Below are 25879 nucleotides of genomic sequence, written 5' to 3'. Positions count from 1 at the left end.
CTGTTAGTTCATGTAAAGCCTGACTGTACAGTGAAAATTCTCTTAAATAAATATTTGATAAGTGAGTCAAATTCTGGCATACTAAATTGCCTGCCTTGATAAAAAGAATAATTACATTTAATGAATAAACCTGCCAAGTACAGATATGCCAGGTGGCATCTGCTGTTTGTTGTTCACTTCTCCCAACAAATAGCAGCTAGGTGCCACCTGCACACCAATAAGCTGAGTTTTTCACTTACGGAACAAATAACTTTCAGAAGTCAATTTTATACTTTCTGTCTTGCCCTTTGTTAAAAACAAAAAAATACCCACACTTGAAGCAATGAACTTGTGAATTGTCTTCATCATGCATTTCCACTGCCTAAATATAGACAGTCCCAGATAGATACAAAATACCTGGTTTGGCCAGACTTGGTTTGAATAACTAGATATGCTAGAAAAGGTTTTCATTTTCCTGGGATCTGAGTGGAATATGTTACAAAAGCCATGCTTTCTGAATTCTCTATGCTTAAAACATTTCTAGAGCAGTGCTTCTCAAACTTGAAAGAGCATGTAAATCACCTGAGATCTTGTGAACATGCAACTCTGCTTCAGACCTGGGGGGAGGCCAGAGAGCAGGCATTCCTAACAAGCTCCCAGCACGTGGAGCACAGAGCCACCTCAGGCGGCAGGGCAGCGCAGCTGAGCAGTGACAGAACAGGGCCGTTCGGAGGGCTCTCCATCTGGGGCAGGCTGGTACTTGCACTGTGGCCATTGTTCCTCCTCCTGCTCGTGGCTGAGTCAGCTTCCCAGTCCCTTCCGGCATACACTGAGGGAATTCAGGGGCGGTCTCACCTCTACCCATATCCCCATGTTGGTTAAGTACCACTGGGGCCATTTTCTAATCAGCTCATGGGCACCAGCCCGTCACTTCCCCTGTTGCGCAGCTCAGTTTTATATTTTTGACTCGGGTGCAATAGTAACATCTTCCCCACCAGTGTCTCAGGGTTAGTGTGAGAACCAGAGGGGAGAGAGGTAGTAAGGAAGCAGGAAATGCAGGGTGCAAATACACCGCATTATTATTCTAAATGATGGGGTTTTTAATAACAAAGACCAAGAAGATTGTCTGTGCCTACCTAGTTCCTGTCTGTAAGATAAAAAGGTTCAGTCCCCGAGCTTCCTAAACACAGCACCCTAATGGCACTGCTCTCCAGACCTGGGGAGAGACATGGGACTCCAGCACCTGCCCAGCATAGAAGGGGGTCTTTCCCAGGTGTAAGTGTAGGGCTGGATTCACGAACTTAGGGTCATACCACAAACACTGTTGTGTCACCAGGATGTCGTCACATCCTTACTGTGAGCATTTTTGTGGAATGAGCTTTCTCCTGAGAGGCCACCCTGTCCAAATGAGAGCTGTGGTTGGAGGCATGTCCATCTCACGCTGTCTGGGTCTCCCTGCACCAGCTCACTCTACTTTTCCTTTTTATCCTTTTGGAGTTAAATACACACAGTTATGCACAAGTGCACGGAAGGCTCAGAAGTGTTCCTAATAGATAATTAAATGATCTCTCTCCAGTGGAAACTCTCCTGGGCTATCTGGCTGCTAGCTGTTTTAGCCTCTTCATCTAGTATTGATTTACATGCATGGGTTTGTAACTCAAACAGTATAGTTAGTTAGTTAGTCAGTTAGCTTGTTTCACCATCACCTTCCAACCTGCTTACATTTAAACTCTCCTCTCTGCTTAGCTAATACAAATTTCTATAGGGATTTGGAGAAATACCAGATACCTCCTGGTTAGTATCAGGACCTCTCCATTGGCCTATAATTGAACATCACTGTAAATTAGTTTCAGCTTTTATAGTAGTGCCTCTAACCTGCCAGCTTAAAAAAAAAAGTGATGATAATCATGAAATTCAAGTGTCAATATAGACTTTTAAATCTAATCTGGTGTGGATGTTAATAGTGCCAGATATGCTTCTGTGTAATCATTTTTGAGAAGTGCTGTCTTCTTTACCATAATCATATTAATCAATCGGGAAATGGTTAAATAGACATTTTAATACATTGTTTTTTCCTGAGAAAAAAGTGACTCCAGGAAATATGTTGTTATGGTCTCTCAACACCAGGAATTGTGGTCACATAGGATTCTTCTTCTAAATAAAGCATTTGTTTTACAAAAGAGTTTCATGTCTACTTAAACATGACAAATTATCACTCTTTGAAGTGAGAGTTAAATGAAATGTTCCCTGATTTAGATTCCAAGACCTGTGACTACTCAGTAGGACAATAGTGTATTTCTTTTACTCAGATACCTGTTTATCCCTTTGTCAGCTCTGGAATGGAGGCACAGGTGCTGCCACACAGAGCAGAGGGTCAGGTGTTGTCTTAGTCACAGTTGCAGCAGTCCCACCCCGGAAAGAATTCCTTCATAACAACTAAATTGCACCTCTTAGAATACCTGTACTTAAAATATAATTTGTCTTCTATGGATATAGACAATTAATAGCTTAAATGTTTTAGGATTTGTAAAGAAAGAAAAAGCTAGAAATCTCAATGCAACTCTGACTTGTATGCCCTGCCATAGGGAGGTTTGGGACTTCTCTTTGGAAGATGGGGGACTTCCTTCACAGTTTCTTAACTTCTCATTTTATTCAATCTTTCTCCATCTCTCTCTCTCTCTTTCTCTCATCCTCACGCTCTCTGTCTGTCTCTCTCCTGATTTGCCTGCTTAGGGACAGACAGGTAATGGAGAAGAAATTGAAAGGGAAAATACAGGGAAAATGTAAATGAAAAGAAGTTATTATAACTGTTATAATGAAGTGCCTTTCATTTAAATATAAGAATGTAACGCTGAAATGAACTTGTGATCCTGAAATGCATTTTTAATGAGTTTCCTTTTTATTTTGCTGCTTCAGTGGCATATTTTAAAGACCCTTTGAAAAAAGCCACATTAAAAACCCCACCAAATGCCACAACACGCAAAATTGGATATTGGTTTATTCCAAAACTGCTGATCAGGAAGAGTGGCTCTTCATCACAAAATGTTGCAGTCACTTTATTTAAATGAGTTTGAATTTGCATTGTGATGTGCCATTCTGATTTAGGGAAAAAAAATTAGATTTTCAGATCAAATTGACCCAGCCAGTGAAGCGTTAAGGAGCTGGCAGGTTTAGTCTGAAAGCCTCGTGTTCTATCAAACCTGCAGCCGGTGGAAGTCACCAAGCCCCCGTGGGAAACAACTTTCTTGTAGCATCGTCCTCGTGTCCCCACGCTAAGTTTAGTTCTCACCAGCTCTCCTCTCTCGGTCCCAGGAGAACGGCCCTTCCAGTGCAATCAGTGTGGGGCCTCCTTCACCCAGAAGGGCAACCTGCTCCGGCACATCAAGCTGCATTCCGGGGAGAAGCCTTTCAAATGCCACCTCTGCAACTACGCCTGCCGCCGGAGGGACGCCCTCACTGGCCACCTGAGGACGCACTCCGGTAGGTCCCCTGGGCGCAGTCCGGGGCTGTCCGGGTGTCCCGGGACTCCTCCGCTCTGCCTGCATGGATCCCAGATTGTATCCTTGCTGGCTAACCTTGAGTACCCCCCAGCTCGCAGTCCTGCATTGGGTGTGGGCCGTCGCTTCTTTGACGTTGCCCCATCTGCCCTCCCCATATTCTACTTTTCCCACTGCACCAGGGAGATTGGGCGCAGGGAGCCCCATGCACACACACGCACTCACACACAGAAGTCTCACCTTAGGTAGCATGTTTCAGAACAGGCCTCCTCATCCCGTTTGTCAGGCTGGTGTAGTTTCCACAAAGGATTTTGCGGGAAGTGTTTTCACCAAGTGTACTGCTAAGACCCAAAACGTTTTCAAGTACAATTCTTTATGTTGTTAAGTCCCACTTTGGAGTGTTTTACACAGGTGTAATAGGATAGCTTTTTTGCAGAGCTGGTAGAGAAGGGTGATTTAGGGCACACCCACCCAGACTGAGCCCAGTGTGGCTCTCACACCAAAAACCAGCCAACACCACAGTTGCAGAGGCCAGTCTGGGGCTGTTACCAGATTTTAGACAGCAGCCTTTCTCTTTCAATTAGACAGATAAAGTACAACCCACATAGTCCGGAGTCTTGGCAAGATCATCATAGGCATAAATGCTCCATTATTCTCAAAACACTCCCGGCCTGTAAAGTCCAAATCCACTAAAGTTTGGTTAGATCCTCTGCCTCCTGAGAAATAGTCCTGGGTGTTTCATTATCCAGCAGTCCCATAATTCTACAGGGCAGAGGAAGAGAGGGCTCTTGGCCGGCGTGTCATGGATCATGTTTGCCTACAGTGTGGTCTGTACAACATGACATGGCACAGGTCTCCTTCATACCGTCCAGTTGGGGGTATTTGCTGTAGCATACCGCATGAGGCTTTGGATGTGAAAGGTTGATGGCTTTTGTCCTTTCCCTCAAGGGGCCTCTTGCCCCAGCCAGCCACCAGCCAAGGCCCTTCTCCAAGCAGCAGGCTCTCTAAGCAGGTGCACTGGGGGATGGCAATGCCTCAGACCAGCTGCTCCTCACCTACCTGGGGTAGCAGGATAAGGAGGAGCCTCCCTCAGAGAGGCGGATGTGTGTTGTTTGTGGAAGGTCTGCAGCGGCCCAGGCCATCTCTTCCCAAATGTGATGCGTGTATTCAATGGTTGAGGGTTTTAGAGGCCGCTCATTACATCCATCTCTTTATCACACATTTACTGACTGCCCCTGGTGCCCATTCTGCACAGAAGACCTCAGGTGCACACAAGGAAAGCACCAGTGTGTTACAGGAGGCATGACAGAGCGTCTGAGGGGACAGTGGGAGCATAAGGAAGGGGACAGTGGGTCCTGGGGTGGAAAGTCAGGAGAGACTTCCCATAGAAGGGAGGGGCTTCTGAAGTACGTGCTGGAAGGCGAGTGTCCGAGGTTTGCTTTAGAGAAGTTCTAAACGAGTGTGTGAGTCGGCAGTAATCCCAGAAAGGAGTGTGGCACCCATGTTGCCAAGAACTCAGTCTCTCTCCTGGCAGGTGACCCTTGTAGTAGCTCACCTAGTTGGCTGGAGACAAAAAAGAGAGGAGTCACAGAGGCCAGTGCATCACCTCCTCTCCATCCTGACCTCCTTCGTGGCGGTGCATGTGGAAAAGGATCCCCACATGCTCTTCATCACAAAATTGTCATGATTTGGGTGATCTGACTTCCTAAAAACATCCAAGAAAGGAGCTATACCAAGCTGAGGAGTTGCTGGCCCCAGAGGGCGGGCAGGTCAGCAGGCGGGCCATGGAGTGGGACACTTGCCTTGTTACAGAGGGACAGGGAGAACGGGTGGTTCGCCTGAGATGGGAAGACAGTAGCATGACGTGAGCATCTTTAAATGTTCACATGGGTGATGAGCATGTACGGTGGTCCCACCTGGAGACAAAGGTGGTACCTGGGCCTGACAGGCAAGGCCTGTGGAGGCCTCAGCTGAGAGGACTGTGCAGTCTGTGCGCCATGCTAACAAGTGATCTAGGAAGAAGCTTCACATCTGTTGTTTCTAAGGAGCCATGTAGACACGGACACAGTTGGCAGCAATATTGCCTTGGGTTAGTGGGAAGCACCGCTTCCCATGTCAGTGGAAAAGACAAGCACTCATTCTTAGGTCGACACCAACCATAGGTCATCATCACTCCTAGATTACTCTCATTGCAATGGAATCTCTCATGCACATCAGTCCTTAAGAGTAGAGCTGCTCTCTTTCCTCTCTTGTTGTGGAGTTGGGACCATCTAGTAGAGTACTTTATGTTACTCTGGCTCCAGGCCTATGTATTTCATTTGAGGCATGATGGTATCCTACTCTAAGTACCACTGATCACTTGAGTAGTTACAGAATGGTGGTAGACTTTGGACTGTGTATTTCTATTCTGGATCCATGGATGAGCCAGTGGAGAAAACCCATCATGGATGCAGGGCTGCTAGGGATCTGTCTGTCCAAAAATGCTGTAGAGACACACACTGCTCTTGGGGAAAAAAACAGCGATGATTTCTTCAACGTGATTTCACTGAAGTGAAATAAGTACTTTGGCCTTTGTCTGGCAAATTCAAATGTGGCCACACTCTACTCCATTGTGGAATGGTGACTCCCCTGTCCCATTAAAAACCAGGATCAACATCACAGCTTTCTGTAGCAACTGGTGGTGGCCTGAGGTCTTATGAACTAGCATGTTAGCAGGGAGAGAGTTAGGGAATTTGTCCCATGCTGACAGCAGGAGGGGACTGGGGGAGCTGGAGGGGTGGAGAAGTGATCTCCCTTCCTGCCTCATGGCTTCCTTTGGAAGTTGCAAGCTTAGAATTTCTTTCCCACAGAATATTGGGCTATGCTTCAAGAGACACTTGAGTTCAGTTGCTTACAGTGAACATAGTTCTTATGTTCCAAAGTTAAAATCAATCATATTTTCAGAAAAATGGGTATTCAGACACCATGTCATATATACAGGAAGCAATTTGATCATGGAATTTACTGAAGTTATAGCTTTTTCAGGAAAGGACATCGAGTGGTTATCTATATCCTATTAATTTCTAAAAACAATACTCAATAAAATGTGCAATTTTAGGCAAAATTCTGTGTTTCAACATTATCTCCTGATACTGGGGGTACATCACTTTATGTAGATAAATAAAGATCCTTTTCATTCTCTATTAAATGGTCCAGAAGTCAAATTTTGGCTTTCATGTTAGTCTTCTTCCTGTAGCTTCTGTTCACCTAGGAAAGAGATTTAACCAACATAAGCTTTGGCTAAACCATTGTACCAGACATTCTATTTGGATGCTCTTAATTTTTATACAATACTTGGAAATATGTTCAATAAAACAACATGAGAAAGAAGTAGAAGATTCTGCTATTAGGTTGGAAATTTATATTCCTTATATAAGTGATTAAAGATACTTTATTCAGTTTGTCTCTTAAAATGGTATCTACTGAAGTCCTTAAACTTAGGCATGATATGAATTCCTGACTAGTCTTTCTCTTTCCTAAAATATCACTCAGTAAAATCCAGAAAGGACTAAACCTCATTATATAGAACTGCACAATACAGTAGCCACTAGCCACATGCAGTATTTTTAATTTTTAATAAGTTAAAATTAAACAAAATTAAAACTTCAGTCCTCAGTGGCACTAGCCACACTTTTTATGTCCAACAGCTACATATTGTTGGTGGCTACCATATTGGACAGCACCAATAGAGAGCACTTCTATCATGATAGTAAGTTCTGTTGGACAAGGCTGATCTAGAAGCTACACCATCCTAAAGCTCTTTGGCAAGAAAGCAGAGCTTTTCCATAAGCTCTGTTTATGAACAATGTATTTTGTATTTTCTATGTATATGTATGTAAAAATACATATACATAGAAATATATGAAAATACATATACATATAAATATATATATACCTAGAATAGAAATATATATACATAGAAAATACAAAATATTTTGTATTACATATACATATGCATGGAAAATACAAAATACTTTGTCTTACATAATACAAACATAAGATATGTTTATATTATGTAAGAAAATACATTTGTGAAATAACACACTTATTTCATTCAAGCATATTTGTCCAGCATGGTTTCTTAGAGACCTCAAGTTACCCAGTTTAGCACCTGGAACTGAATTCACTCTGGCTATGTTAGATGTAGCACCAGCGTCATGGCAATCCGGCCCACAGCATAGACCGAGGCCTACTCTGGAGGCAAATCTGTGGACAATGTGGCCAACACACCGGCCTTCCTCACATCTCTGTCCAGTCGCTGGCATCCACATTATAACATGGCAGCGGCTCATTTTCTCCAGTTAAAGGTTAGGCTTCCGTGATTGAAGCAGGAGAAAATTTGGTAGTCAGTAGACAAACTAAGACAAAACAAGAATCGCATGAGTTCTTGGTACAATGAAAGAAACCCTTGGCCACCAACATTTTTGAATTCAGGAATTTTCACCAAGTCCATCACACTTTTATCTCTCAAGGGTAGAATTTTTTTTTTAACTTTTTTGGTAATAATTGTATTGCATGCATTTCCCTTACACATAAGGCTGGCATTTAATTGGGGTCTTGAACTCAATTGTGTTTTCTGCAGTTGGTAAACCTCACAAATGTGGATATTGTGGCCGAAGCTATAAACAGCGAAGCTCTTTAGAGGAACATAAAGAGCGCTGCCACAACTACTTGGAAAGCATGGGCCTTCCGGGCACACTGTACCCAGGTAAGCGCTGCTGCTCGGAGGCCAGCCTGGTGGGCTCTCCCCCCAGCATGGTGGGGAAGGAGGGCGCTCTGCATGCAGCCTTAGGAGCAGAGCCTTGGGCCTGCTTCCTGCCGGGGCTAGGAGGGAGGAAAGTTTTTGGCCAATAACATCACAGTTTCACCAGTAGCACATTGTGCTTTCTAGGTCCTCATCTGACCAGAGAGAGCTTGATTTTAAAACCCTTCCCACTTCCGATCGGGAGAAACTCCTAGGATAGCAGTGACCTTAAAAGTTTTGGGGTTGTTTTTTGGATGTTGGTGGTTTTAAAACAACAACAACAACAAAAAACAAACAAACAAAAAAAAACACCTCAAGTAGTGATTATTTCTTTGTAAACAAAATAAAATGTAAAATCTTGTTTTAAAACAATTTTTTAACGAAGTTTATCAAATAAGAACTTTCAGGCTGTGATTTTAAGCATCAGTTCAGACTGAGGGCAGGGTATCCACTCCTGCCTGAAGAGTGAGGTTGAAGTTTGTTGGAAGCCCCTGGTAGTTGATAGTATTGAGGTTGTCGAAGGATGAGAGGAAAAGTCGCTTCTTTCTCAGGAGCTGTGATGCTCCGCTGTGTTGCATAACGAGATAGCACTTGATTCCAACCCCAGAGCCTGTAGAATAAATGATGTGGAGAGATTACCAAGGAAGGCTGGATTTACCTGGAGGAATGGCAGTGTTATAAAAGGTTCTTCCCTAATTTTTTAAGAGATAAACAATTTATAAAGAGATCATATAAAGCTAATCTCTTTCAAAACAGTATTCATTTATCACTGCTCCTGGAAAAGCCATCACTAGACTGTGAGGTCACAATTTAACGAATGGTGGAAAATTTATTAAGCCTCGTTCATTCACCTTTCGGACTTTAATAAATGGTTCAAAAGGGAAAATTCACCAGAGTACCCTCAGATTATTAGTGGCAGATGAGAGGAGGAGAAAAGAATGTTGGGAATGGCTAGAAATTGATTCCGATTAGTCTTGGCATGGAGAGGCAACATCTCACCTGGCCAGAGCTCTGCAGCCAAACTGTTGTCTCCTTTGCCAGTCAGCCAGGGATCTGGGGCTCACAGGTGATTCCTCCAGGTCTCGGTTTTCTCCCTGTGAAATGGGAAGATATCATTAAATTATCATTTGGCTTCTTTCAAAATCTCAGGTCTAGAATGGAAAGGCATTGAAGGTGAGTGGAAGAGAAGAAACTGGATGTTAAAATAATAATAATGTAACAGTTATTAATTCACATAACCAGACCCCAGGGCAGAAGACTAATGGATGAGAAGATAATTATGTTCCTTTGAAATAAAATGTCAACACTCAAATATTGTATTTTTCTGTAAAAAATAAATGAACGGGTCTTGGAAGGAAGTGCTCCTAATGATGTAGTTTACATATTAATGCTTAATAAGCCATTTTATTTACTCAACAAATATTTACTGAGGACTTATAATCAATAATGCCAAACCCTATTGAATACAGGAATCTGATATGCACATAGAATTGAAAAGACAAAATGAACAAAAAGACAGTATATCATTTCTGTTTCCTCCACTGTTTTCATTACCAAAGAAACAAGCTGCAGTACACGAGAGCTGAATCCAGGGGAGCGGGAGAAGCAGCATTCATTTCACTGAGACCTGGGTTTGAGTTCTCTGTTTTTGAATGTGACCCAGAGCTCATCGCTTAAATGTGAGTGATGATTCGTGCCAGGCCACCCTCATAGCAGCGCTCTGAGAGAAACATAAGGGGGTGGATCCAGGTGTGAGCAAGAGCCTAGACATGTGTCAGGTACTTACCTAAACATGGATGTTTAGGTCACTGACATACTGATACCATCAAGCTAATTCTTCTCTGTTAGTCTCTATATCAGTAAGGCTACATGCCAGTAATGTGTATTAAATATTACCTTGTGGTGAGTATCAATTTCACCCTAAAATGTTAATTTATTCCCTTTGGTGGTTAAGTTACTTGGACTACCATCGTGATGCCTCTGCGTCCCCTCACTCAGGAGGTATGAAAGCTTCTCTAAGGAAGGAGCAGTGGTCTGGTCTCAGTGTGGCAGCAGACAAAGCCAGGCTTGCACTTAATTCTGTTGAATTCTTTCTGTCTGGTATGGCCTCAAAAGGTGCAGAATGATCATAAATACCTTTCGACAGTCACCTTTGGTTTTTGCCCTTGCCAACACCTAGCACTTGTAGGTGCTGCTGGTTTAAGGAACTTGGAGTATTGAGGGCTTTGACAGAAGTCTTCCTGAACTGTGCTTGGGACCAGGAAGGCAGGCAGGGCAAGCTTGGTCATTTCAGCTGTGCTGTGCCTGGGTGGGTGGAACCTGTGCCTTCTGATGCATCTTTCCTCCTCTGTCCCCCTCTGAGAACCCCTTGTCTGTGCTCAGATGGATGGGCAAATAGTCTCTTCTCCAACCCCCAAAACCCCCTTAGATTGGGTGAATTCAATAAAATCAAAGCCTCAATTAGGCGATATAGGAAAAGAGAAATTTTCTGAATATAATTTTCTTTAGTAAAAGGCTTTTGGTCACCTGTTATAATTTCTTAATGTCTTTATGGAACAAATAAGTTTCTCTTGAGCCTTTGGTGCACAAACAGAATCACCAGCCCTTGGAGGTACATGTATCTAATGACAGAGCAGCCCGTGACTCGTGAGCATCAGGCTCACTTGTTCCTTGCTGTGATTGCCTCTGGGGGTGGAGGCTTTTGGGAGGCCCTGCACCATGGTGCAGAGGAAGACCCCTGACTCCTGGGAGCCCTGGGCAGGCCGTGGGCACGGCTTTGCAGAGAAAGATGGACATGTCAGGAAGCATGTTAGCTTAATAGATGAAGTGTATGACCAGTGGAATTGGGTTTTATGGATTTATCTTTATCTTGCATATAAATCAGGGTGTGGGCTATATATGTTTGCCCATTTAATAAAAAAAAAAAACATTTCAAATGTTAAAATGTAAAATATACCAGCAACAATAGCCAATTTGAAATACATGTTTTCAAAGTAACATTCATAATATCAATGAAGACATAAAATACTTAAAGATGAAGAAAACCAGCAAACCATACTGAGGCAAGAAAGAAAACATGGGAGATTGGAGAGGTAGAGAGGTCTGGATGCTGTCCATGTGCCTCTGCCCAAATTACCATATCATTTCAACATAAAACTGGCTTGTAAATTTTACTGGAATCTGGTAACCATGTATCATAAAGTATCTGGATATATACATGAGATAATTGGCAACTTTTTAAAAGAAGAGTAATGTCAAGTGATGTATGAAAATGTAACTGAAATGGATGGAACTCTTTGAAGAACAGACAGATAAATCAATAATAGAGATAGATAACCTACCGAAGACCCCGTGATAAATCAGCATGAAATAGCCAAGGCAGGAGGAAGCATAAGACAGGAATGGTATTGGAAGAATCGATCAGGCATTTAAGATAATCAGTTTACATTATCAACTCCTAGGATAAATTGCCGGGAAATGAAAGAGTTATATTTTTATACCTCCAACCACAATAACTATATGTAAATATAGATCCAGCTATGCAGGATACAAAGTTGTATTTTCAATTTTGGAAAGAGATGACATAGAGCAATCAAGAGTGACTAGAAATGGCCCACACATCAACATTTGCCTCCATAATTTCTAAATTTTCTACAATAGTCGGGGTGCTTTGATTTTCAGGAGTTTGCTGTGTGCTCAGGGATAAGGAACTCTGGGTTTTTCTCCACATTGCCCAGATCTGCTGTAGGTTCTTGGGGGCCACATTTTTGTATCTCAGTTCACTGTGCTGGTCCATGAAGTCAGACATTAGGTCAGACAGTTGTTTGCATCTCAGAGGGCTGCTGTTAGGGACTGACGGACGTAGTGGATTTAGGAGTATTATGAAAAGTTCAAAGGACTTGTCAAAGGGACATCAATACTTAATCCCAGTCCAGTCTCTGGCGATGGTGGTAGTGTCTGTGCATTTGGACTTAAAGAGGATGATGTGTGGTGAGCAGCTGTTGGAGGAAGAAGCATTTGCACGTAGCTGGTCATTGGCATTGCTGTGGCTGCCTCTGCCTGTCTGGCAGTGTTGCTGGGAAGATTAGAATTAATCTCTAGGAAGGGCCTAGCTCTTGTAGGCACTTAACAAATGTCAGATTTAACATTGGACACGACTGAACCCTTTAAATGTAAGCCTTTCTAAACTGGCCTCTCTAACTGTCTTTGACTTTAGTCATTAAAGAAGAAACTAATCACAGTGAAATGGCAGAAGACCTGTGCAAGATAGGATCAGAGAGATCTCTCGTGCTGGACAGACTAGCAAGTAACGTCGCCAAACGTAAGAGTTCTATGCCTCAGAAATTTCTTGGTAAGAGTTAAATGTTTGCTGTCTCTTAAAAAAAAAACTATGTGGGTGTTTTAGATGCAAGTAGAAATTAGTTGAGGGTAGAAGAAAGGGAAAAAAAAATCTTAATTTTTCAAAAGCAAAAATTGGTAAGCTTAACATTCCTTAAATATCTTAGAATTTTTTCCAATAAGTGTCTTAGAAATGACAAACCTCACATCAGTTTTTCCTAGATGTGATTTTGCAGCATCTGGGGGTGCACTGTGATCTGCCTGTGGACATCGCTCCTAGGGGCGGCTGCACCAGCGTGCACAGGGTGGAGAGTTTGGGACTGGCTTGGCTGGGGGACACCACACTGCAGGACACTCCAGGCCTGGCCGGCTTCTCAGAGCTTCAGATCCTCATTTTTCACATGAAGCTCTTAACTCTCCCCTTATGGGGGACTCTGAAGGGTTAATGGGAAGACTCATACAGTGACTGGCCCCTGAGAAGTGTCCAGTGAAGACAGGGCTTAGCTAGGATTGCTGTTTTGCCTAATGCTTTGCGTGATTAAAAAAAAAAGAAGAAGAAGAAGAAGAAGACCATCCTTCTCTCTAGGAGTAATGCCCAGAGTAGGTGATAGACGCATCAACACCACCATCCAGCCAGACACTGCAGGGACAGCAAGCCAGGGTCCAAGTGGAAAGGCGGTAGGCTTGGGAACCAGCTCAGAGTCAATACACAGCCACTGCCACTCGCCAACTCTGTCACCTTAGTAAAATGGCTCTCCCCCTAGAGCCTTGGTTCCATGCTTTAGTATCCTCACAGGGTGTTTGTGAACATCCCATGACTCCGAGATTGTGAAAACATTTAGAAACCCTCAGGGCGAAGGTTAACTCTGTCCAGGAAAGAGGACCAGTAAAAGCTTCATGAGGCTGAGAGGCACCTTGGAAGAAGAATAGGGTTTCAGCACATTCTAGGTGTTGGAGGAATGGGGGAATCTAGGCAGATGTTTAAGATCAATGAGAAACCATGCTGACCACGAGGGCTGGAGTGGGGGCCTAAGGACAAGACAGAGGAGCAGGGCATCTTCCCAGCATAACTCAGGTGCCCTTGGGGAAGCAGGAAAAGCAAAGGTGTCCTAGGCAGCTGTGCCACAGGATGAATGGCTTCAGATACCAGGTGAGAGAAGAACCCTTCATTCAGTCAGCAGGAAAGAAGCATTGCCTTATTTTTCATGAGAGCGATGGCTAGGATAGTAAAGACATCAAGTACCAAAATATGACTGGAAAAGGGAGAGTGCAGAGGCGGTGGCAGCAGGCATGGAAAGAGGGGCTTGTGAAGGAGAAGGGCTGCCGTCAGAGGAACATAGGGCTGAAGGCAGGGATCGGGTGAGGGAAACCATGAGTCACACTGACTCCAGTAGACTAGTGTGCCCTTGATGAAAAGGGTAACACCAGGTTCTGGGAAAAGACGGGGTTCTGTTTATGACGTGTTGATTTTCAAGGACTTCTGGTGTCTGTGACACATGGGGAAATTGTGGTGGGAGAGAGGTGGGGCCAGAACAGGGGCTAGTGAGGCCAAGGGTCCCAGAGGGCACCTGTTGACCTGCAGGATGACAGGAAGGGGGAAGGACAGAGGCAAGACCAAGTCCTGGGCACCAGCCTCCCTCTTGCAGCTTCAAACAGGGCTCCATTTTGACCTTTTGATTAATTAGAGATTTGTCATAGGGTGGGGGTTGAGAGGAGCAAGGGAGAGAAGGATTCAGTGTACATGAAGTATGAAAGTCACTGGCTTAGCCAGTGGGGAGTTGTCCACATACACTTGAGCCTTTAGACCATGAGAACGAGGGAGGCCTTGCCATCCTGAATGGAGTAGGAGTGAGGTCCTGTGCTGAGCATAAGCTGTGGGATTCTAGCAGCACTGGGCACAGGGCCCAGCATCTGCTTGGAGGCCCCGGGGGTGGACACAGTGACAGAGAGATGGGTGGTGACTGGGATTTGGGCAGAGATAAGGCAGCGAGTGTGTGCAAGGGGAGTGAAGGGTTACTGACCTTAAGAAGCAGGGACGGCATCCTCTGTCAGGTGAGGAGCCTGGAGAATGCTTTGGTGAATGAACATTTGCAGCCCCTTTTAGCTTTTGGAGACTTGAAACCAAATGAGAAATTCATCTGTGAAACTCTCCTGGAGCCACTCCCCAACCCCCACCCTTGTGAGACCACAATGTGGGCGTTGGCTTGAGATGCTTCTGTGTTAGTAGAAGAAATAAACAACACAGTGCTCTGATGAGGCAAGGCGAAGATGAAAAAGGAGTACCCAGGGGACGTAGTAGGAACAGTGGACGAGGGTAGCAGAAGAGGAGTTTGGAGCAAAAGACTCACAAGCAGCTGCATAATCTGTTGGTGACTGGCAGTTCATTTGTAAAAATGATGCCTCTTCCTGCCCTAAAATGCCTACCTTACCCCCGCTTCAACTTGATGAGATTTCCATCAGTCACTCCCAATGTGTCACGGCTTCTGCAGCCCTAAAATTAAGAGGTGAGTGAGTCTCTAAGGCCCCTCTTCGCTTCTTGGATGCTGAGTTTAGCCTTCATGTGAACGTGGAAAGAGAGTAGGAATACAGCTGTTCTCACACAAGCTGGCCCAATAGTGGTTCACTTGGAAGAGCCCCATGCTTCAGAGTCAGCTCCAGCTAGGAGTGACTGGTGGCCTTGAGCGTGGTGCTGGGCTTAGTGTTGCCATCTGTGGGATGGGTGTGGGTCTGTTGCCCTGCCTCCTCCCAAAGCTGTCCTGAGGCTCAGAAGGGGTGATGGATGTGATGGTGCTCCCAACACTAGAAAGCATCTTAAGAATGTAAGATGATATGATTTTCATGATGACTATTGCTCAGAGTGGCATATAGTTTTGCTTTATTGATCCATAACCTATGATTAAAATTTTCTCCTTAAACTTTGACATGAGTGTGAATGAGTATTTGTTTTGCCAGCAACATTCCTCACCACTGGGGCCATTAAAGATTTCCCCCTCTGAGATCATCAAATACAGGTCAACAGGACTGATTAATCTAATTAGAAAAGAGCTTATATTAAATAGCAATGATAATTGTTGTTTTTAGTCTGTCTGATGCTTGACTTGGGAACATTTTTGAAATAGAGAAAAACACAAAGAGGAAAACAACAATTACCAATATTTGTGCTACCCATTATAATTATGTAGGTATATTTTCTTCTTTTGTAAGAAAAAGAAACCCTGTTATATTGTTAAAATAACACGAAGTTAATATAAAGAATTTTAATGCAAAGATTAATGTTTTCAAATCACCACAAAGCCCAACATCCAGAAATTACCAATATTAAAAGTAGATAAGTAACATTCTAAATATCTTCTGATGCATATGTATGTGAGTGGATAGGCTGATGAACTAGGTGGATCGATGGATTGGTAAATATGAAATACTTTCATAAAGATTCCAACATATCATACATGCCTTAAATTCAAGAGGTGAAGAGAGACCCGAACAAAAGTGGAGAAGTGGCTTATCTTAAATATCCTCTCACATAAAGGAATATTATTTTTAAAGGATCCTCTAAGATTAAAAATATGTATTATGAAAAACATTAAGAAATTTGAATTTTTTTAATCCAGTTGTTTCAAGTTAAGCAGTATTGACTGGCTCACTGCTTTGAAAAATAAGGACAGTATTCCAGTTCACATTCAGTGTTCCAGTGTTCACATTATCTTATTATTTTTACATTGTCCAGCTTTGTAATATTCACACTCTATTCTGTAATCATAATTCATAGTAGTTTATTTATTACTAACGCTATTTAAATAGATTCAAAGATCAGACCCTACCCTTTTATTCTTATTTCTGTTTATTTTGATTAATCTCTTAATTGATTGGACTTTACATTCAAGCAACTTTTTTAAAAAAGGTTTCTATAGATGTTCTATTTCTATCACTGTATTGTGTTTGAGGATGTTGGCCTGTTGCCTTCGTAATTGACGAGCATTTTGACAGAGTCTATGATCTTGGGCCACTCTTTCTTTTTCTCCCTTGAGAACTTTTTAGATTTTGCTGATGGCCCTTCTTGTTGAATGTTGCTGTGGAAACATCAAGTCTAGTATAACTGTTTCTTCTTCAAGGTGATTTGCATTTTATTCCTGAATGCTTGAGGGTTCTTTCTTTAACCTTGAAGTTAAATACCCTAATTAGGATGTATCTTGGTCTATTCATTCTGAATAAAAAATACCTGCCATTTAATCTAGAAAGTCCCATTTTTTTCTCTCTTTATTTCTGGGAAATTCTCTTTTATATAAATATGTTTTGTTCCATCTATTGTGATCTCTGTTGAGGGATACCAGTTGTCCATATGTTAGATAATTTGTCTTCCATATCTGTTAACAGTTCTTTAAGTTTTTTGTTTATTTCTCTGTCTATTTTTACATTTACTCACTGTTCTCTTGTGGTTTTCCTCTGTCAGTAATTTAATTTTTAGTAGTTCCTGTTCTATTACTAACTCTATTTAAATAGATTTAAGGATCAGACCCTGCCCTTTTATTCTTATTTCTATTTTGATTAAACTCTTAATTGATTGGACGTTACATTCAAGCAACTTTTTTTAAAAAGTTTCTATAAATGTTCTGTTTCTATCATTGTATTGTGTTTGAGGATGTATTTTTAATCCATGCATTAATTCTGTAATAATATTATTTTGCTCCTTGTCTTGTCTCCTGAGATCCGAAATCTCTTTCTTCCTCTTATTCTGTTGCTTTTGTATTTTATTTTGAATATTTTTAAAATTGATTCCATGTTATGAAGCAGTTATGAGGCATTTCCTCTCTTCTTGGAATTAAGGATTTTTTCTCCTAGGAGGGACTCGATGGTCTGTGTTTTACTTCCTTTCTTTCCCTGTATTTCTAGAAAATATTTTATTAGTAACCCTGACATTTCTTTTCATCTTGCTTATTCTTCTTGGTCTGATATAGCTTGATTGACATTTCAGCCTTCTTCCCACTACATTTTTTTTTCCTGTGAGAGCTATTGAGTTTTCTAAATCCTGAAAGAATGACAAAGATGGGGTTGGAGGAGTCTGGTGAGGCAAAGTGCAGCCTTTGTTAAAATACTTTTCCTTTGCTCTCTCTCCCTCATCTGAAATTTAGTTACATACCCTAAGCCATCAGCACTGTACCTACTTGGGGAATGCTTTCATCCCCACAGGAGATTCTCTGGGGCTTCGAGCCATCTTCCTCTTCAGTGTAGACCACAGAGGACTTTGCTTCTGTCCCAGGGAGCCTGCAGGGGCTCACTTCTCCATGGTCATCTGATTCTTGTCAGCCAAGGTTTCAACTGCCTTTCTGATCAGTACAGGGAAAATATACCTATTTGAATCATGTCTTTATAGATACGAGGATATGAGGGAAAATGCTGAGGTTATTCTTGACTCACACTAAAGATTTGGAAATGAGATGAGCAGCGAATCTTTGCCCTACATCTCATTCCAGAATTTCTAGTCTTTGAGTGTGTGTCTGTGTGTACTCACACACACCATAATGAAATACATATTATATATAATTATGTTTATATATAATATTCTATGACTATACATGACCTGTTCCTTTAGCTGATTGCTGTTGGTGAAATTTAGAGGTCTTTATTTTTCTTGTTTCATTGGGTATTAAGGAAGAGAAATTCTATGGTAATTTTCATGTGCCACAGTAATCTGACATATATGTTGATTTTTTTCCTACACCCATTTGTTGTGATACCAAGTTTGAAAACAACAGATTTCAGGGTTGCTTGGGAAACCACACAACCATGCCTTGGGGAGAGACAGGATGATTAGGTGGGAAAGCACCCTTTTGGTGGGGCTGTAAAGACTTCTATATTTAGCAAAATTGGCTACAAAGTCCATTCCCCTCAGTTTCTTACGTTTCTTGCTGTGATTCGGTAGAGGGATAGACTTGGATACAAACTAGAATGGATTCATTCTGTTCTGGAGTTAGTGTAACAAGACATTTAGCTGCTCAACACAAAAACAGAAACAAAAATTTGTGTGGTTTCAGTAATGCTATACAATTACTTTTTCTGACCTTTAATGGAGAGAAACACCACTTCTTTGGTCCCTACCATCAGCTTCATAGGGGTTTCATCCTGTTCTGTTTCTGGAAGGGCGTAACTGGCCATGCACAAGTTTTCTTTCTGTAATCAGAGTATATGTCACTTCTGACCACCAGTAGATGAAAACAAACAGAAACTAGGCTATTATATGATACATACCCATTGCAAAATAAGACATGAAACTCAAAGGTACTTTATGGTATAATTGGGCATATATTCCTGGACAATTCTTAATGGTCACAGATTTTATAAAAGGACTATTAGTAAATGTATGAATTACAGAGTAGTTTATCCTTCTGTTAGTAAGAACCAGCTGATGACCTCAGTGTCAGGTGCAGCGTGGGAGGTGTTGGGACCTTCCCTTGCCACCACCCTCACCAGCCATCATCAGCCATAACCTGCACATTGGGGAAGTTTTGAATTATCCCTCACTTTTGCCCCTCTTCAAGCTGTTCTTTCCACAGTGAATGAGAAGGCCACTTCTTCCTTCAAACCGTTCATTGGTTTCCATTTTCTTTTAGACAAAGTCTCTGCCTAGCTGGCCTCTGCCTGCCCCTCCTGCCTACCTCTCCAGCACTGCCCCCACCTAGGGCTCTGGTTCCCCAACCTTCACTCAGTCCTGCCACACCTCCCAGCCCGTTCTCCCTTCAGAAACTTCCTTCTTCTTGTCCCCAACACTGAGACACAAAACCCTCCTTGTCTGGCTGACTCTTACAAGATCAGAAACCTGTGTAATGCTCTCATAGCAAGCTCCCCTTGTCTTCGTGGATTTCTCAGATGGGAAGGAATTATCTGTGCAATCATGCATGAACTTCTACCTACCCTCCCTTAGTAGCTGTCTGCTGCGAAGGATGGGGACCATTCTCACTTGCTCACCATTCTGTCCCTCTGCCCAGTCCAGATGTGTTGAAGGATGGAAATATACAGAGTAGTGGTAAAATATAAACCATTCAGACATTCCAAGGATGGGCTTATGTGCTTTGACTCATTTATGTACCACCACTGAAAGTAGAACACAGCCGCAGTGTTGCCAGTAAGAGTGCAGACAGTTACTGTAATTAATGAATTTGCTAATTAAGCCATGATTTCATACCGAACTTATGACCAACATATTGAGAAGGTGTGCCTTCAAGGAAATTTATTTTTTTTATTACGATATTTACTACAAAGCTAATTGAAGAAGCCCAATCTAGGCTCTGATTTCACCATTGCCAGGGAAGTGAGTTCACGGACTCCTGTGAACTGATGATGTTAGATCAGAAGTGTCTCGAGGCCAGGGCCCAATCACTGCTGAGGCCTCAGCAGTAGTTCCTTGTACATCAAGAATTCTCAGTACTTTTTAAAAATAACAGATGAATAACAACTATTTTCCCTGTAGCTCCCTTGCTATGCCTCCTACCCTCCACCACATGTTTCTGGGGAGCCCTGCTTCAGGCCTGCCAACTACAGATAATTACTTTTGAGTATCCTTTCCACTCTCATCACAAGACAGAGCTCATCTACCTTTGGGTTATTTGTCAAAAATGTGTCATTTTATTACAAAAATAAACAATCATCATGTATTTTGATTAAATTTTACACTAGATTATTAAAAGTATTAAATACAATTATTAAAATTATTAATTTAACATATCACATATTTTAAATATATTGTATATAATGAATAAATTATTATGTATTTTAATTCAATAAATGTATAAATTAGCCAGTTGTAAATTACTGAGAACACTCTACTGAAAAAGCATCATTTAAAATACACTATTTAAAATATTAAATGAAATACAATAACATAATTAAATTAATCTTGTGTTCCCCTATTTATTTATTCATTTATCCAACAAAATCGCTTTAAGTGCCTATGATGGGTGGGTCCTGGCTTGGTGCCCCCTAGACAGATGCATGGGCCTTCCCCCAGCCCGTCAGTGTGGTGCAGGTGTGACGTGTCCGCAGGTGTGTGTGTATGTGTGCAGGTGTGGGGTCCGCAGGCGTGCTGGGCCCCCAGGCGGTGTTCCCCCTTCCCTCCCCGGGTGTAGATTTCAGCTGTTGCTGCGGGACCTGACCAGTTCCGGAGGTGGCCGCGCCCCACTCACTGTCGCCTGCTTTCCACAGGGGACAAGGGCCTGTCCGACACGCCCTACGACAGCAGCGCCAGCTACGAGAAGGAGAACGAAATGATGAAGTCCCACGTGATGGACCAAGCCATCAACAACGCCATCAACTACCTGGGGGCCGAGTCCCTGCGCCCGCTGGTGCAGACGCCCCCGGGCGGCTCCGAGGTGGTCCCGGTCATCAGCCCCATGTACCAGCTGCACAAGCCGCTCGCGGAGGGCACCCCGCGCTCCAACCACTCGGCCCAGGACAGCGCCGTGGAGAACCTGCTGCTGCTCTCCAAGGCCAAGTTGGTGCCCTCGGAGCGCGAGGCGTCCCCGAGCAACAGCTGCCAAGACTCCACGGACACCGAGAGCAACAACGAGGAGCAGCGTAGCGGCCTCATCTACCTGACCAACCACATCGCCCCGCACGCGCGCAACGGGCTCTCGCTCAAGGAGGAGCACCGCGCCTACGACCTGCTGCGCGCCGCCTCCGAGAACTCGCAGGACGCGCTCCGCGTGGTCAGCACCAGCGGGGAGCAGATGAAGGTGTACAAGTGCGAACACTGCCGGGTGCTCTTCCTGGATCACGTCATGTACACCATCCACATGGGCTGCCACGGCTTCCGTGATCCTTTTGAGTGCAACATGTGCGGCTACCACAGCCAGGACCGGTACGAGTTCTCGTCGCACATAACGCGAGGGGAGCACCGCTTCCACATGAGCTAAAGTCCTCCCGACCCCCGCCCTACCCAGCCATCCCAGGAAAAGCACAAGGACTGCCGCCTTCTCGCTCCCGCCAGCAGCATAGACTGGACTGGACCAGATAATGTTGTGTTTGGATTTGTAGCTGTTTTTGTTTTTTGTTTGAGTTGATTGATTGGGGTTTGATTTGCTTTTAAAAAGATTTTTATTTTTAGAGGCAGGGCTGCATTGGGAGCATCCATAACTGCTACCTTCCTAGATGTTTCCCCAGACTGCTGGCTGAGAGTCCCTCACCTGTTGCTTCCTAGAATCCCCTTCTCCAAGCGATTAGTCTAAATTTTCGAAGAGAAATAGATAAAACACGGCACAGCCTGGGAAGGAACGTGCTCGTCCCTGTTCTAAGCACTGGGTTTGCGCACCAGGTGTCTTTTTCCAGTCCCCAGAAGCAGAGAGCACAGCCCCTGCCGTGTGGCTCTGCAGGTGAGCAGACAGGACAGGTGTGCCGCCACCCAAGTGCCAAGACAGCAGGGCCAACAACCTGTGCCCAGGCCAGTTTCAGGCCACATGCATCTAAGGCGGAGAGGCTACACTGTTGAGAGAAAATACTATTTTAAGTCATATTCTGCGTAGGAAAATGAGTTGTTTGGGGAAAGTTGTGTCTGTCAGACTGCCCTGGGTGGAGAGAGACGCTGGGCTAGAGCCTTTGGGATCCTCCTGGATTCGCTGGCTTTGCGGAGGCTGCTCAGATGGCCTGAGCCTCCGGAGGCTTGCTGCCCGGTAGGAGGAGCCTGTCTTCCCGTGGGCATATCTGGGGAGCCCTGTTCCCCGCTTTTTCACTCCCATGTGTTTAATGGCCCCCAAAGTCTGTCACTACAATTTAAACACCAGTCCCGAAGTTTGGATCTTAATTCTTTTTGAACCTCTCAAATGGCAACATTCCTCAGAAACCAAAGCTTTATTTCAAATCTCTTCCTTCCCTGGCTGGTTCCATCTAATACCAGAAACCTCTTTTCCTGAGGAAATCCAATCCTGGCCCTCATTTTAATTATGTACATCTGTTTGTAGCCACAAGCCTGAATTTCTCAGTGTTGGTAAGTTTCTTTACCTACCGTCACTGTATATTATTCTCGTTTTAAAACCCATAAAGGAGTGATTTAGAATGATCATTAATTTTCAGCTCAATGAAATACGTGAAGCCCAGCATCTCTGTTGCTAACACACTGAACTCATCTGTTTGAAACTAAGCTGTCAAACATGTTGAAGCTCTTTACTGTAAAGGCAAGCCACCATGTGTGTCTACACATACATAGGATGGCTGGCCCCGCGCCTGTAAGATATTGGAATACACAGGGCAATCGAGGGACTGAGCCAGACCTTCGGAGAGTAATGCCACCAGATCCCCCAGAAAAGAGGAGGCAGGTGGCACTGCAGGTGAGAACCCTACCCGTCCATATTATGACATGGAGGCACTGAAGCCCAAGGAAGGTGTGTGGAGATTCTAATCCCAACCAGCAAGGGTCTCCTTCAAGATTAATGCTATCATTAAGGTCATTACTCTCAACCACCTGGGCAATGAAGAATATACCATTTCAAATATTTACAGTTCTTGTCTTCACCAACACTGTCCCAAGATGAAATGAAGCAACAGAGAGGAAATTGTACATAAGCACCTCAGCATTTAATCCAAACAGGGGTTCTTAGTCTCAGCACTATGACATTTTGGGCTGAATACTTATTTGTTAGGCAGGAGCTCTCCTGTGCATTGTAGGATAATTAGCAGCATCCCTGGTCACTACCCAATAGACGCCAGTAGCACCCCAAATTGACAACCCAAACTCTCCAGACATCACCAACTGTCCCCTGTGAGGAGAAATCACTCTTGGTGGAGAACCACTGACCCAACTGAATTCTAAACCAATCAAAAGTCTGGGAAGCCCTCCCTGTCTCCCAAAAAAAAAAAAAGTAGAAAAGCACTTGAAGAATATTCTCAATATTCCCAGTCAGCAGTATCAAGCCTGACTTGTGTTCCTGTGGAATCATTATAAATTCTATAAATGAATTATTCCCCTTCAGTCTTCAAAAATATATTTCCTCATAAACATTTGAGTTTTGTTGAAAGGATGGAGTTTACAAAGATACCATTCTTGAGTCATGGATTTCTCTGCTCACAGAAGGGTGTGGCATTTGGAAACTGGAATAAACAAAATGGCCGCAACAATGCACTGAGTGAAGGAAGAGAGAGAGAGGAGCCAAGGGCTTTAGACAGTCCTCCTTCAATATGCAATTACAGAGAAAGATGCGCCTTATCCAAGTTAATATCTGTAAGGTGAGAGCCTTGGAGTCAGTTTGTTGCAAATTTCACCTACTCTGTTCTTTTCCATCTATCCCCCTGAGTCAGTTGGTTGAAGGGAGTTATTTTTTCAAGTGGAATTCAAACAAAGCTCAAACTAGAACTGTAAATAGTGGTTGCAGGAATTCTTCTCTAAACTGCTTTGCCCTTTCCTCTCACTGCCTTTTATAGCCAATATAAATGTCTCTTTGCACACCTTTTGTTGTGGTTTTATATTGTAACACCATTTTTCTTTGAAACTATTGTATTTAAAGTAAGGTTTCATATTATGTCAGCAAGTAATTAACTTATGTTTAAAAGGTGACCATATCATGTACCAAAAGTTGCTGAAGTTTCTCTTCTAGCTGGTAAAGTAGGAGTTTGCATGACTTCACACTTTTTGTTGCGTAGTTTGTTCTGTTGTATGATGGCGTGTGTGTGTGTCTTGGGTACTACTGTGTACTACTGTGTGCCTAGATTCCATGCACTCTCATTGTGTTTGAAGTAAATATTGGAGACGGGACGGTAACTCATAACAGGTTGGCCTGTTGATTACAGCTAGTAATTGCTGTTTCTTGTTCCTCCCCCTCTCTGACACCCCAGCTTCCCAAGATGTGGAAAGCCTGGATCTCAGCTCCTTGCCCCATATTCCTTCTGTAATTTGTACCTAACGAGTGTGATTATCCTAATTCAAGAGTCACTAAAAATCATCACATTATCATTGCATATCAGCAAAGGGTAAAGTCCCAGCACCAGTTGCTTCACATACCAGCATGTTCCATTTCCAATTTAGAATTAGCCACATAATAAAATCTTAGAATCTTCCTTGAGAAAGAGCTGCCTGAGATGTAGGTTTGTTGTTATATGGTTCCCACCCCCCCAATTTTTGTGCTTTTTTCTTGTTTTGTTTTGTTTTGTTTTGACTGCACTGTGAGTTTTGTAGCGTCCTCTTCTTGCCAAAACAAACGCGAGATGAACTGGACTTACGTAGACAAATCATGACACCAGTGTATCCTTCCTTTCTTCAGTTCCAGCAATAATGAATGGTCAACTCTTTTAAAATCTAGATCTCTCTCATTCATTTCAATGTATTTTTACTTTAAGATGAACCAAAATTATTAGACTTATTTAAGATGTACAGGCATCAGAAAAAAGAAGCACATAATGCTTTTGGTGCAATGGCACTCACTGTGAACATGTGTAACCACATATTAATATGCAATATTGTTTCCAATACTTTCTAATACACTTTTTTATAATGTCGTGTGTGGTGATTGTTCAGGTCGAATCTGTTGTATCCAGTACAGCTTTAGGTCTTCAGCTGCCCTTCTGGCGAGTACATGCACAGGATTGTAAATGAGAAATGCAGTCATATTTCCAATCTGCCTCTATGATGATGTTAAATTATTGCTGTTTAGCTGTGAACAAGGGATGTACCACTGGAGGAATAGAGTATCCTTTTGTACACATTTTGAAATGCTTCTTCTGTAGTGATAGAACAAATAAATGCAACAAATACTCTGTCTGCCCTATCCCGTGAAGTCCACACTAGCATGAGAGAAGGCCCATCAGAGCAGGAATCTGCCGAGACTTCCTCCCAGTGAGTTCCCAGTATGAGAGGGAGAAGAGATGGACCTCGGGACAGCTGCAATACCACTTGGGAACACATGTGGTATCTTAATGTGGCCGGCGCAGCACTTTAGTGCGACAGACCTCCCGTCTACAACAGTGCTGGACGTGGGCATTCTGGGCCCCAGTCTGGAGGGTGGGTGGAGATAGAGGGCAACAAGAGATACATTTCCAGTTCTCCACTGCAGCATGCTTCAGTCATTCTGTGAGTGACCGGACCCAGGGTGGTGGGAGCACAGAGGACAGAGTGACCACAGCGAGTACACCTTCAGCATAGGCAGTTTGCAGAGCCACATGCTATGCCAGGACTGAGCCAGTGATGGGAGGTTTGCCTGAGCTCTGCCACGGAATTGTACTACAACAGACTCTCTGTGGTGAAAATCCTTGTCCCTTTCGGATGACTAGCCAGACATCATTTGGGTTCAGATCTAGCAAATCAAGT

The 25879-nt window shown here is 43.3% G+C and overlaps 1 protein-coding gene across 50 annotated transcripts in view; it reads left to right on the top strand.

Moving 5' to 3' along the window:
* Nucleotides 1-25329, top strand: part of IKZF1 (IKAROS family zinc finger 1) — a 100236-nt gene extending 74907 nt beyond the window's left edge. For 20 of the 50 annotated variants that reach the window (XM_074035009.1, XM_045389122.3, XM_074035018.1 and 17 more), the window contains 4 exons: nucleotides 3292-3459; nucleotides 8098-8223; nucleotides 12476-12610; nucleotides 20794-25329. In XM_074035009.1, coding sequence (XP_073891110.1) covers nucleotides 3292-3459; nucleotides 8098-8223; nucleotides 12476-12610; nucleotides 20794-21503 — 1139 coding nt within the window. In that variant the 3' untranslated portion in view covers nucleotides 21504-25329. Of the gene's footprint in view, nucleotides 1-3291; nucleotides 3460-8097; nucleotides 8224-12475; nucleotides 15102-20793 lie in introns of those variants that run through there. The other 30 variants (XM_045389130.3, XM_074035002.1, XM_074035014.1 and 27 more) reach the window with 6 other exon arrangements.
* Nucleotides 25330-25879: the final 550 nt, after the last annotated feature.

The sequence above is a fragment of the Macaca fascicularis genome, chromosome 3, assembly GCF_037993035.2.
Source record: "Macaca fascicularis isolate 582-1 chromosome 3, T2T-MFA8v1.1".
NCBI classification, from domain to species: Eukaryota; Metazoa; Chordata; class Mammalia; order Primates; family Cercopithecidae; genus Macaca; species Macaca fascicularis.
This window is presented reverse-complemented; position numbering and strand designations above follow the sequence as displayed.